We start from the raw sequence: 14,081 nt of genomic DNA, 5'->3' as shown, positions 1-14,081 counted from the left end.
GGTTACTGGGGAAGGCAGAGGCTGTGAGCTTACAGAAGCTTTACTACCTTAGGACACACCCACAGCTCAGCTCTCACCTCTCCCTTTGCCCACCTCATCAGCCTTTCCAGGGCAGACAGGCTCAGATGACTTCAGCTACATCTGTGCTGCACTGGCAATAGACTGAAGAGTAAGGGCTACGCAAGCATCGAGCCCCAGGCTCCATCCCCACCCCCGACTGTGGGATGCCATCCAGGCAGCACTGCACTCCCCCAGAGTCACTCAGTGTCACCCCAGCGCTCCCTGCTCCCCTCCCTGTCCCGCCCAGAGCACTCACTCTGCTGCTCCCGCCCGGTGCCCTTGTCCTTGGCTGACACGTGCACGATGCCGTTGGCGTCGATGTCGAAGGTGACCTCGATCTGGGGCACTCCCCGTGGCGCTGGAGGGATCCCGACCTGAGGAACGACAGGGACAGAGCTCAGGGGACGAGGGCTGGGCACATCACCCTGGGGATCTGCTACTGAATGCACCACTAACCAACCCTCGGAGCTGAGTCCTCTAAGTACCTGGTGGCACCATGTGTGCATTGGTATCCTGACAGATTTAATGCGATACAGGTTTCTGCCCTGGACAAGTGCACAGAAACGACAAGAGAGAACCCCCAGGTCTGGTTCCAAGGTGGTACAAGTTCTGTTTTATTGCTACACAAGCCCCTCTTCCATAGCTGTGACAGGATGCTCTGTTTCCTCAGCTCTGGACACAACTGGCCACCTCTGAGGAACCATTTTAAGACACTGAGAGGCAGCACAGCTTCCTCCAAACGTACAAAAGAAAGGCGAAGCCCTTCCTTTCTGCAGGGCTCTTCCTAGGAAGTTCAGACAAACTTGAACAGTTTAACAGTGCCAATCTTTGCCAGCACTGACCAAACCCATTCTGCTCAGGGAGCTGGTTGGGCAGCCCCCCTCTGCTCCCAGCAATCCTGGAGCACAGCTGTTCCCCAGGGAGCAGGGCTTGGTGCTCAGTTCACAAAGTCTCCACAGAATTCTTCAGAATGATGTGTTGACAGTTTAACATCACAGCACACACCCTGCAATCCCAACCAGGCCACAAACACCCTGGGATACCACAGCTCACACTGGCTCCACTCCCAGGGGGTCACTGGGCTTCGAGTTCCCCTGGGGACTGCAGGTGTCCTGGAGCCTGCTCCATGTCCCATCTTTGCTACACCAGAGGAAAGCCCAGCATTCAGGTTATCTGCTGGTACTGGTACTGCCCAGGGCTTTTTATACCCAGAGAGTCCTTCTTGGTGACCAGGCCCTAAAGCTGCAGCAGCCCCAGTGCCACATGAGACTGCTCAGAAACTCTGAGCTCCATCTTCAATGCCAGTTGGTCCCCTGCCACAGAAAGGCGGCCCCAGGGCCAGGCCGTGCCTCTGGAGGCTGCTTTTGTACTAAAAACAGGGTCAAATGTCTTCTGTAAGATGACACTGCCTCAACACTGCCTTCAGGGAGCAACTGAAATGGAGAAGGCCCTGAATGTCTCCAAGAAGGTCAAGTCTAAGGTCATGAATAGAGAAGGCAACGCACCAATGTGAACTGGCCAAGCAGTTTGTTGTCACTGGCCATCTCTCTCTCTCCCTGGCACACTTTGATCTCCACTTGTGTTTGCCCATCAGCAGCTGTAGAAAACACCTATGGAAAAGGAACAGGAAGTTACTGTACAGCTAACTGGAACACACAAACGTCTGCAGTCACAAGCTGACTGAACAAGGAATAAAAGGAAGCTACTTAGAAGGGAAAATCATGAAACGCTTGCTGTTCTCATGTTCCTCTGACAAAACTCCAAGGCATCAAGGCTAGCAAGAGCCAAGCTCACCGTAATCTTGTCCTGTAGGCACCCAGGCACACAAAACCTGCCCCTCCATGGCAGCAGCAGGTTCCAGGGTAGCCACACAGCCCGAGAACATCTCCCCCTGAAGCAGCAGGCTCCAGCCCACGCCCCAGGCAGCTCAGGTGTTATCAGAGAGAGCACACAGCAGCAGGCCCAGACAAGGCCAAGGGAAGGAAAGGATCACACCCAAGTTACCAGGACATTACAATGCAGAGAAAAGATAACCCCTTCCGAGGCACAGAGCCAAGCAAGGCGCTCTCCCACGGGCGTGGTGCTCAGAACCCGGAAGGTCTCCACACAATTCTTCTTCAGAATGATGTGTTGACAGCTGGCATCACAGCACGCACACTGCAACAACCCTGACCGGGCCACGAACAGCCTGGGATATCTTGGCACCCATTAACTCAGCTGCCCTCCCCTCCTAGGCACACCAATAATCAGAGATACTCAGTGGCTGACATCAAACCTGATTTCTCCACCGCTTCTCTTGCCATCTACTTGGGATGCTTTGGGTGGCCTTTCCTGAGCTGTCTGAGAGCACCAGCAAAGTCCCACCCACCCAGAGTCAGCTCTTACCTGGCTCTTCTTGGTGGGGATGGTGGTATTCCTGTTGATAAGCTTTGTGAAGACACCTCCCAGGGTCTCAATGCCCAGGGAGAGGGGGGTTACATCCAGCAGCAGCACATCTGTCACATCACCAGCTAACACCCCACCCTGGATAGCTGCTCCAATAGCCACGGCCTCGTCAGGGTTGACTGCTTTGCTCGGAGCACGGCCAAACAATTCCTGCACAGTCTGCTGCACCTGAACGGAGACACAGCACAGCTCATCCGTGGGGGAACCACCATGGCCAGAGCTGCCATGGAAGCCTGTGGCATGAAGGAAACCCTGAGCCTCAGCTCTGTGCCTCTCCCTCCGTGCCCATCCTCCTGCACAGCACTGAATGCCCTCACTCCAGCCCAGACAGCCCCTTCTGCAGAGGCTCTGTCTGCCAGCTGCAAGGCAGCCTCCACCAGTGCCTCCACACAGCCCAACCACACTCAGAGGGGATCATTCCAGGCTTATCTAGGAGTCAAGGACTGCTCCCTGGGAACGGTGCAAGCCAACACAGAGCAGGACACAGCTGCCAAGGACAGCACAGATGTGGAGGCTGAGCACAGGGAAGGTAAAAAATCCAGCAGCACAGTTCATGGTGATTGTGTGCAGTAAAGGAAAAAAAAAGGGAGTTGTATGTAGAACAGTACTTTCCAACTCTTTATTTCGTGGGCTGTTCCAGCAGAGGTGTGCTGTGTCAGCACTCTGAGCTCTGCTGTCAGCTCTGCTCGGCCCATTCCCAAGGACTGTGCTTATGATCCCAACAGATTTCCTGCCGAAGCACCCAGACAGGAATGCACCGAGGGTCTGCCCCAGAGCACAGCTCAGAACTGCCCTCCTCTGCCCTACAAGGGAAGGCTGTGGGCTCCTCTCTGAGTACAGGTATTGGGCACCCCAGCACAGGTGAGTGAGATGTGCCTGGAAAATTGCTGGAAGCAAACACCCAACTGTGCACCACAGCCAGGAGACACCTGCCCAGGGTGCTCACTAGAGAAGAGGACTCTATGTGTGAGCACGTAATTAAATCCAAGTCTTTCCCTCTGGAGGTGTATTTTACAGTACAAAACAATACTTGTAACCACCCACGGGCCATCTCCTGCAGTGCTGGCCATGGGAGTGCTCCAGAGAAGCCACATTCCCTCCTAGGGGGGGGAAGAGAACAGAACAAGGTGCCCCAAGAGCAGGTTTGGGCTGTGTCCAACACGCTGGCACATTTCAGAGGCAGAGCTGTAACTCAGGAAAGCATTCTGCCAGCTCAGAGCCACACATGCTGGGGGTTATGAGGGGAAGAAGGAAAAATAAAAATCAGTATTTAAGTCCTGTCTTCCACCCCTAAAGGATACATAATGTTTCAGGAAAAGGCTCTGTGTCTGTCAACACTTTATATGTAGGTAATCACACCATTTTTCCTTCATCCAGCTGGAACATCAAGGACTTTGGGAATGTATAGCAGAGTTACTTCACTTGAGCTTTGGCCAGAGCAGGAGCTTCTGTTTATCTTGCTGCTCTGGCTCCCCTGCCTGGGTGACCTTCTGCTCACACCAGTATCACCTCCAGCCACCAGGCTCATCGATACAGGAAGGAAAAACCCTCCCACCAAACCCCAAATCAACCCCAAGCAGGACCATGTACACACCTCCTGTCATAGAGAGGACCTGCAAATCCCAAAGCAACAAACAGTCCAAACCTGACTGATCCCTCTGGAGTGAGATTTTGGTGCTCTCTGTAGGAAAGGACAGGCTGTAGCCCTGGAGAGAGCAGTGTACATCCATGTTCAGCTCTGGGATGGGGAGCAGCAGCAGGCATGGCTGGAACAGGAGCAGTAAATCACCTGCAGACAGCACCTTATCGGCAGGACTGTGCATGTCAGCACAGAAGGCTTTAAAGCTACCTGCTGCTGCTTATCTCCACAGAATGTAAGGGCCAGGCTTCAGATAAGGAGTGTCTGGAAGAGCCAGGTAAACAGGCCTGCCAACAGCAGCCTCCAACAGGTAGCTCTGAATACAGAACACCTCTGAATACACACAACCAGCAGGTATCAGTGCTTCTGCTCGTCCAAGTTCTTCACAGCTCTACGTGCTGGAAATCCCTCAAAAGGCACAGATCACTGAGAAATGGCTGTCATTGAAGTGTACCTTTACCACACACTGAGTCCACAACAAGAGGAAATGCCCTGTACTTCTCAACAATGCTGCTCATGTCCAGTGCACACCAGAATGTCAGGCTGCAGCTGGACTTTCAGCTCCCAGCATCTCCCACTTGACTCCATAAAGTGCAACTCTGCACCAGCTCCCAGCTGAGCTAAGTAAATGGAATGAGAGGCCCTAGGCAGTGCTCCCATGGGATCCTCAGCGCTGAGGCTGCTCTGAGCACTCCCAGCTCTTCTGTCCTGATCCCTGAGACAGCAAGCACGGGGCAGCTGTGCCAGCCCTGCCTGGAACAGGCACTGAGCTCATACCTTTGGCATTCTGGTCATGCCACCGACGAGGATGACTTCCCCAATGTCACTCTTGCTGACTTCAGCATCCTGCATGGCTTTCTGGCAGGGGGCAACTGTCCTCTTGATCAGGTCAGCCACGATGCCCTCAAACTGCGCCCGACTCAGCTTCATGTTCAAGTGCTTTGGTCCGGAGGCGTCCATGGTCAGGTAGGGCAGGTTGATGTCAGTCTGTGGCACGGAAACAGGCTCACAATGAAAACCAGGAATGGGCTTTACATCAACTTAGAGGTTCTGCTTGGCCTGTACTGAAGCATCTGCATGGCTGTTCACCCTCCAGCCCAGTTTAAGTGGCAGCAGGCACACTTTTATGTTTGACATTTCAGAGAAAAGACAATTATTTTGTTCCACACCTCATGGGTACAACTGTTAAACCCGAATTTTAATACTTTGTTATTTCAAGGTCTTTCATTGTTGAGAAAAACAATTTGTCATAGCCAGGAGGTAAGAGCAGAAACACTGGAAGTGACAATCTTAATCTTCTTCCTTCAGCACAACCCAGAAGAAAGCCCATCCTCAGAGTTCCAAAGATTCTGCCAACTAACATTCCACACCAGGTAAACTCCTTTGAAGGAAATAACTAATGGCTGTTTTCTAGATGCCAACAAGTCACGTTCAACAACCAGTCTGCTGCCATTTAACACAAAGTTAATTAGAGCATCCCCACTTCTTATGGCTGTTTGTCACATGCTGGATTTTTAAAGCAGATCTTACAACTGAAATCATCTGATTTGAGTGCTGAGTCATTCAGACATCAAGAGACACTACAATCCAAAGCAATTAAAACATTAGTGCTTTAAGATCTAGAGATTACGTTTACACATGAATTAAAGCCATGCTGCTGACTAGAGGTGTGCACTCACTTTATAAACAGCATGGCCAAAAGTATTAGGGGAAAATGGGGCCAAAAGCAAGTTGTTTTCCCTTCACTGCTAAAGAGTTAAGGAATTCAGTCTTTCCTGGTATGAGCAAACTGCATTTGCCAGCTCTTGAGCTCATAAAACAGAGCTTGCTATGTCTCTGGCAGAACTGTGCAGCCATTGTGACTGCCCTCAACTCCGTGCTATGAGCTCCCCACTGGCCAGCAAAGACCACCATCAGATAAAATTAAAGATGCTTATTCAGAACCTAGAACTTGGCAGAGTCCCCATTTCAATTACTATATAATTGACCTTAATTTCACTTAGCCAGGACTATTACACTCCCAACTTGCTGCCTCTCCAGTTCCTTATTCAGTAATGAATAAAAGACACGCTTGACTGCATTAATATACAAAGCTGATGGAAAAAAGGAAGGAGAGTGTCTGTTGCCCATCGTCCAGACAACTCATCTATAGGCAAGTAAGTCAAGATTCTTTATAGGCATTACTACACAAATTAGCTGTTTCAGTGCAATGAGTAGCACCAAGGTTTTGGAACTGCTTGCACAGAGCTGTAAGTGGTTCCAGCAATCCAGCAGCACTGGCTGCAGCTGAATTCCCTGATGCCCATCACACTTCTGAAGTACAGAACAGGTTGGGAACAAGGTCACATTCCCTGCAAGATCAGAAGATGTGGTACCAAAAAAAGGGAAAAATGCAGCACCCAACAACTCAGCTTCCACCAGCTCCCTGTGCTCTGAAAGCCCACCCTGCTGAGTGATTTGCTGTGCCACTGATGCCATTGGGTCACAGAAGCAAAAACAATGTCAAGAGCTTTGTAAACAAACCCAGTGCAGAACTCAGTGTCTCCCAGGGTTGTACTGGATGCTTTGGATCCAGGCACGTACCTGCACAGATGACGAAAGCTCACACTTGGCTTTCTCTGATGCTTCTCTCACCCTCTGAAGGGCCATGTTGTCTTTAGTCAGGTCCACACCCGTCTGAGTGACAAAAACAGGGTTAACAGACTCTCAGCACCTGCTCAGGAGTCACTTCACGTTCTCAGAACTCTTGAGTGTAAAGCTATTTCTAGAGCAGACTGCTACGTGCACTGCGCTGCTCTCTCCCTGCTGGCAGAGGTGGGGAGCATTTCCAATCTGCCAGGCTCTCTGTTCTGCAAGAGATCATGCAGTGAGTTACAGAGCAAAGCCTGGAAAGGCTGCTGCACCACAGAAAGAAAAGACAGCACTGAATTAGCAAAGGAGTTGGAATTACATTGCAGTTTCCTCGCAGCAATCCTTGTTTGCATCTGTCCTGTCACATTCAATTGGACCACAGGTGTTTGCTTTTAAAAGTAAGCAGACTGCGTAAAGGATAGTCCTGCTACAGGAGAGAGAAAAAAGGCAGAAGTTCTGCTATTCTGTGTCTTCCAGGAGAGGGATGGTCCACCTCAAGAAAACAAGTGTAAGACGTAGAAGCCAGGCTAAAGAGTGTCTGCCTAATCCTCTTAAATTCCAACTGTGCCAGAGGTGACAGATCAAGTCCTAATAATTTAAGAGAATTCCCATTCTTCTACAGAAGTGAGGTTGAAAAGCAGTGTAACATAGGACTGCGTTCTCAAAAGACACCTTACCTCTCTCTTGAACTCCTTCACAATATACTGTAGCAAAGCCTGGTCAAAATCTTCTCCACCCAAGAAAGTGTCACCATTGGTGGACTTCACCTCAAAGACTCCCTTCTGGATTTCCAACACAGAGATATCAAAAGTGCCACCACCCAGGTCATAGACTGCAATACTGCAGGGAGAGAGGCAGGACAACATTACTTTCAAGGCAAAGCTGAGTGACTCAGAACTCCCTCTCCTCAAGAGATGACGTGCAGAACTCATGCTGCTGCCCACAAAAGTTAAAAGCCTCTCTAAAGACAGCAGTGAACAACCTCAAAGTGTCCATACCCCCTGAGCACCCAGAGTCCATGTGGGAGTCCCTGGAAGATGTGCTGCACAAAGCCTACCCCTGCCCATTATTTCAGAGAGGGCAGTTCCTGCCTCTTCAAAACCACTCTCACATCCAATGACAAGAGCAGGGACACCAAAACTATTACGGTTTTTTTCAAAATGTGAGGCTTTCCCAGCATTATCATCTACCTCAGACATACAGAATGTCTTAACAAAAAGCCTGTACTTCTGTAAGCACCTCTGACAGTGACAGAGGGCTGAATGCAGGCAGGGAAGCTGCAAGCCACTGACAGCTGGCACACCTCAGCACAGCTCCCATGCTGCCCATCAGCACCTCTGGTGACAGCCTGTCACCCAGCTGTCCTTAGCCACACCCACCACTGCCACCAGAGTGAAAGGTAATTAAATTGACACTCAGGTTTGATAATTAAGTTGTAGGTGCAAGTTATGAACTCTGTCTCTCCCAAGGTTGGTTGGCACAGAACAGAGGTGACATTACAGAGCTCTCACTCACAGCTCTGAGTCCACCTTGGCAGAACTCCAAGCAGTGCTCTAAAGCCCAGTAAGCAGAAGAGGCAAATCCCAGCAGGTTTATCTCAGAGGGTTGGTGTTATGCACAGGCACTTACACTTTGTCTTCAGACTTGTCCAGCCCATAGGCAAGTGCAGCTGCTGTTGGTTCATTAATCACCCTCAGGACATTCAAGCCAGCGATCTGCCCAGCGTCTTTGGTAGCCTGAGGAGGAAACAGGAGAATGCTGACTGCTGAGAGAAACTGAATGCAATTCATAAGCCCCAAAATCTCCCAGCTTGATGAGTACCTGTCTCTGAGAATCGTTGAAGTAAGCAGGGACTGTGATCACGGCATTCTTTGCTGCATGTCCCAGGTAATTTTCTGGAAGAAAAAGGAGACAAAACAGAAAGTTATTCTTGTATGAACACCAAGTTCATTCACAGAATCACAGAATGGTGGGAAGGGACCATAAAGCTCATCCCATTCCACTCCCTGGCCATGGGCAGGGACACCTTCCACTGTCCCAGGCTGCTCCAAGGCACATCCAGCCTGGCCTTGGGCACTGCCAGGGATCCAGGGGCAGCCACAGCTGCTCTGGGCACCCTGTGCCAGGGCCTGCCCACCCTCACAGGGAGAACTTCCTCCTACTGTCTAATCTAAACCCACTCTTTTAGTGTGAATCTATTCCCCCTGTCCTGCCCTTTCACGCTTTTGTAAATAGTCTCTCTCCATTAGTACTTAGTTTGAAATTATTTTTCTGAACTAACAGAAGTCAGGCTTCTGGGGAAGATGCAGAGGGAGCAGTGCAGAATTCCAGTCCTTCCACAAAACATGGAACAGTCTGTATACTTCTGACAGCACAGCAATGCACCTCTGCAATTCCATCAGTGACTGGATGCCACTAGTGTGAATTTATCTGAGAACTTGTCTTTTTAGAGTGTGAGACTGAAGCTGTTCTCCATTTTTTTGCATGTGATGCACTTAGAAGTTGCTCATTTTCATCCCATTTATAGAACCTGCTGTTGCTAACACTTACACAGTACAAATAACGTACATATACCAACTTTATCAGTGTTTGAGACAGCAAGTTAGAAGATGATGTATTACACCCTATTTTCAGGTCTCAAAAAAAGGGAAGTCATCAAATGCACATTGAGAGCTGCTAAAAAATACAAATGTGCACGATGCAGTGAGGATGCACAGACAGGACTCATGCCTATGCACCAGCACAGAGCTTACACACTGCACTGCTCTCTGCTGCTTGCAAAACCATGGCTGAAGTCAGGCAGCACCCAGGCCAAAAGCCAACACGCCGGCAGGAAGCAGATCCGTGCTTAAGACACAGGAACATCACCCTCAAAGTAAGTCAGACCTATCATCTCTAGATGCTCCCACACCACATACTTCTATTTTACTACTGGGTGGAGCTTTAGCAAGTGCACAGGACCTAATACAGAAATCACAGTAACCTTTGGATGAAGCTTCAGTCCTGCCCTCCTCACACTCACTGGACACACGGTATTTAACGAATGAGGCTGCAGAAGGCACTACTGACTGCTCCCCCTCTGTACTACACTCCCAGAAACCACTTTAGGAATTGAGAAAGAGAAGAACATTTCTCCAGGCCAATGGGTATTTTCCCCTAGTGAAGATTTAAAGTCACCACTGGCTAATTAGATATTAGAGCCCAACAATGGGGTCCTTTGAACACTCCCTCTCTCCCTAAGTGCCACATATCCAGCAGCTGAGTAGGAACAAAGCCACTCCAAGCCTGGCTGCCTCAGCCTGTGCAGCCAGGGAGGCACAAGGACTGCAGCTTCCTAGGAAACAGAGCTCCCCCTTCTGAGTGAGTGTGAATTCAGTTAAAATCAGAATCAATTCAATCAGCAACCAATTCTGGTACGAGTACCTTTTAAGTAAAGCACTGATATTTTGCCAAAGATCCAAGACTGAGGCAGGCACTGATCTTCCTTGAGGCTTCCTAGGAGCCCGCCCTGTTCCCTTCCCCCATCCACAGCCCTGCTCTACATGAGGGTTTGGTACCAGGAAGCACCTTTATGGCTGCAGCACTTCCATGCACAAAGCACAGACACAGCAAAGAGCAGCTGTACCAACCTGCAGTTTCCTTCATCTTCATGAGGACAAAGGCACCGATCTGGCTGGGAGAATAGAGCTTCCCATGAGCCTCCACCCAGGCGTCCCCGTTGGAGGCACGGACGATCTTAAATGGAACGTTCTTACTGAAAACCACAAGAATTCCACTCAGTTTCTGCAGCAGCACAAACCCCTTACAATCATCAGTATCAGCAGATGAACATGTGTAAGTTCTAAACAAAGAGCACTCAACTTGCCAGCAGCAGCCCCAGATCCAGAGTCCCAGAAGTACCAACTACAGAACCTGCTGTTGCCAGCACTTACACAATACAAATCTGTATGCATACCAACTCTGTGTTTGAGACAAGTCAAAAAAATATGTATTACACCCTATTTAAGGTCTCAAAAAAAGACAATTAAGTCATCAAATGCACATGCAGATGCACGGACAGGACTCATGCCTAGGCACCAGCCGTGCAGAGAGCTTACACACTGCATTGCTCTCTGCTGCTTTAATCAGATACATCATTTAATCACAAGCCTGAGGTATGATCACACAGCTTTGTTTGCAAACACCTCTAAGAATTAGAGAAGTCTGCACTGCAAGCACCAGCAAGCCTTTTTACTTCTTCTCTGAAAGCCTTAATGTGATAGCAATGAATGCAGCTGAACACAGCCTGGCCCTCAGACAGAAGCACTGCAGCCTTGAGAGCTGAGGGCAGAACAACTTCTCCCAGAGCAGAGCGGTGTTTTCAAACAGAGCAGGTTGTGCCAGCCCCATGGTGTTTGCTGCCCTGGGGCTGGCAGTGGCACTGTCCCCTCACTCACATGTCCTTCTTCACTTCCGAGTCGTCGAAGCGGCGCCCGATGAGGCGCTTGGTGGCATAGAAGGTGTTGTGGGGGTTGGTGACCGCCTGGCGCTTGGCTGGCATCCCCACCAGGCGCTCGCCCTCGGCCGTGAACGCCACCACTGACGGCGTGGTCCGGGCACCCTCCGAGTTCTCCAGCACCTGGGGGACAAATGGAAGTGTGACATCAACACAGCCACCTTGGGGACACCACTGGGGACACCCCACTTGGAACACTCCTGCTTTACTCACTTTCGCTTGCTTCCCTTCCATGACGGCCACGCAGGAGTTGGTGGTACCCAGGTCAATCCCAATAACGGCACCTTTAATTGCTTCTGAGCTGGAGAGCACATCAGGGAAAGGTAAAATCACCATTGAAGGAAAATAATTACATAGCAAAAAAATGTTCAGTCCTGAAGACAGAACAAAGTAATTTTTCACTCAATGTTGAAGTAAATCCGTGCTGTATCCTGACCTAAGGTGTTTTCTGATTCTTACCCTGCAATTTAAGCTTGTGCCTCTGTTCTGAACCAGATAACTTACAGGTAAATCCTGCTTGTTAAAATAAACATATATTATTCTTCCCCAGGATATCTTTACTGCATACATATACTTAAGTTTTCTCAACAACCCTTATGATTTTGATATAAAATAGAGTCATAACTAACTCTGTCCCTACAGACAGGACTTATTTTGGGTTACTTTTGATCACAGAATCCCAGAATGGTTTGCGTTGGAAGGGACCTTAAAGCCCATCCAGTCCTGCCCTTGCCATGGGGAGGGGACATCTTCCACTATCCCAGGTTGCTCCAGGCCCCATCTAACCCAGCCTTGAATACTTCCAGGGGCGGAGCAGCCACAGCTTCTCTGCATAACCATGGTGTTCAGACTTGTTTGAAAACATTCACCTGTAGTTAAAACACTAATAAATTATACTTATTTATTTATCATTGCTTAGCATGGGGAGAAGAATCCACAACTATACATCACCTGGCCTATGCAGGGTGCTCTGGGCCAGAGCCAAAGCAAACCACCTTTCTGGTCCTCAGGAGCAACAAGTGAATCTAATCCTCAAAAATGGGACTGGTTCTCACACAAGACAAATCTGAACCTCCTCTCCAGGAAGAGTGTATTACCCCTTCTGAGGCTCAGAGAATCTCTGAACCACAGCTTTGCTTAGAAACAAAGCCACATTCTGGGATGGAGAAGGCATTCTGCAGGCAGAGTAGGACTGTGTTTATCACCAGGAATGTCACCCAAGCTGCCAGGGGCTCTAACTCCAGTCCCAATAACAAAGCAGTAATCTTGGAACCAGACAGGTTCTGTACCAGACAAACCCAGCTTTCCTAACACAAACAGATGTCCCAGTCCATGGCCTGAATCAGCACCAGCCACAAACGTCTGAGTAAGTCACACAACCAACTGCTCCCTTCTCCCATTATCCTGCAACAAGGAAAATTAGTGATTCAAATGCACGTTTATCTGCAGCGGAATGGATGCAGGCACCACTCGTTCCATGTCAGTGTAAAACAGTTTGTTCCATCAATGTTGGGATTACTTTTTGTTTGGCTGGCTTTAATCAAACAAATCTCAGCAATCCACATTTTGTGGGCACTGCTGGTGGTGCGAGCAGCAGGGAAGAGCAATTCTCAGAGCTCCCCTGAAGAGAAACAAGAGATAAAGAAACAGCCTTAGAAAAAGTACGTGCAGAGTTTTATTCAGTTTTATTCTGCTGGTTTGGCTTTGTTGCTCAATCCCTGGCTCCAATAATCAGTTGTGGTATCAGAAGAAGAGTAAATGTAAACACCAAACAGCCGAACATGACCACCCCAAGGAACACTTACGCATATCTCCTGCTGGATGCTGCTCTGAGAACGTTTTGGCTGAGGCCATTCCAAAATGTCTGTAAAACAGAAACAATCTAATCAGAACTTAGTTTAAAACATCGAGAGGTCTTCAAACCAAGACTTTCAGAGGCAAACAACGTGTGAAGTCACACTGTCCTACCACAGTGTTTCCTCTTTAATAACTTAACATTTAACTGCAAACTAATGAAGAATTTCAGAAAGATTCAGACTGACACAGCCGCCCCTCCCCCAATTACTACACTAATTAATCTGCCATAACCCCGATTTCTATGACCAGAACCAAGGTATTTCCCTCATACAGAATAATCTATGAGCATGTTACCAGGCAAAAGAGATTTCAATAAATCAACACTAACCCTTCAGCGTTCCATGAGCAGAAGCAGATAAACATTAACCCCATTTCTCAGAGCTTTGTGCCTGGTCAGCAACAAATGCCCTATTGCATCCCCTGAGGAACCCGCAGCTGAGGTTTTGCTGCACAACTCCAGCTACGCGCCTGGCCCCCCTCTGCACCGCCAAAGCAGCATCCTGGAGAGCTCCGCAAGCGTGATGCCTTTTTCTGATTAAGAACGACCTTCTAACAAGATACCTTAATGGGAACGGGACCGAAACACGAGTATTTTGTTGACATTTAACGACGTAAGGCCCAGGCACAGTGCATGGGTGGCTCGGGATGCGAGGGGCCGGTCTGAGCAGAGCCAGCAGGGCCAGCACAGCGCTGGGGGATTTGCGGTCCCCGCCTGTCCCAAAATCGCCTCGACGTGCCCTCCCCAGCCCGATCCCCCCCGTCACCGTCACACGGACGGTGAGGAATCGAGCAACCTTACCACAAATCTCCTTAGCAGAACACAGGCCCGAGCACGTCAAACAGCCTCCTCTACACCCCTAGGACCGCTTCGCCCCGCACCCACATCAACCTTCTCCTAACAAAATCCGAGCACTGAAGGGCCGCGGCTGGGCCGGAGGCGGCCCGGGGTAAACC

At 49.5% G+C, this 14,081-nt stretch overlaps 1 protein-coding gene across 1 annotated transcript in view; it reads right to left on the bottom strand.

The window, feature by feature from the left end:
- Positions 1–14,081, bottom strand: part of HSPA9 (heat shock protein family A (Hsp70) member 9) — a 25,650-nt gene that overhangs the window by 7,524 nt on the left and 4,045 nt on the right. The window contains exons 3-14 of the mRNA XM_017738154.1: positions 13,076–13,152; positions 11,484–11,571; positions 11,212–11,393; positions 10,405–10,529; positions 8,597–8,670; positions 8,405–8,511; positions 7,453–7,615; positions 6,728–6,820; positions 4,922–5,131; positions 2,446–2,673; positions 1,566–1,670; positions 317–434 (exon numbers count right to left, since the gene is read on the bottom strand). Coding sequence (XP_017593643.1) covers positions 317–434; positions 1,566–1,670; positions 2,446–2,673; positions 4,922–5,131; positions 6,728–6,820; positions 7,453–7,615; positions 8,405–8,511; positions 8,597–8,670; positions 10,405–10,529; positions 11,212–11,393; positions 11,484–11,571; positions 13,076–13,152 — 1,570 coding nt within the window. The remainder of the gene's footprint in view (positions 1–316; positions 435–1,565; positions 1,671–2,445; positions 2,674–4,921; positions 5,132–6,727; positions 6,821–7,452; positions 7,616–8,404; positions 8,512–8,596; positions 8,671–10,404; positions 10,530–11,211; positions 11,394–11,483; positions 11,572–13,075; positions 13,153–14,081) is intronic.

This window comes from Corvus brachyrhynchos, unplaced genomic scaffold, assembly GCF_000691975.1.
Source record: "Corvus brachyrhynchos isolate BGI_N302 unplaced genomic scaffold, ASM69197v1 scaffold616, whole genome shotgun sequence".
NCBI lineage: Eukaryota > Metazoa > Chordata > Aves > Passeriformes > Corvidae > Corvus > Corvus brachyrhynchos.
This window is presented reverse-complemented; position numbering and strand designations above follow the sequence as displayed.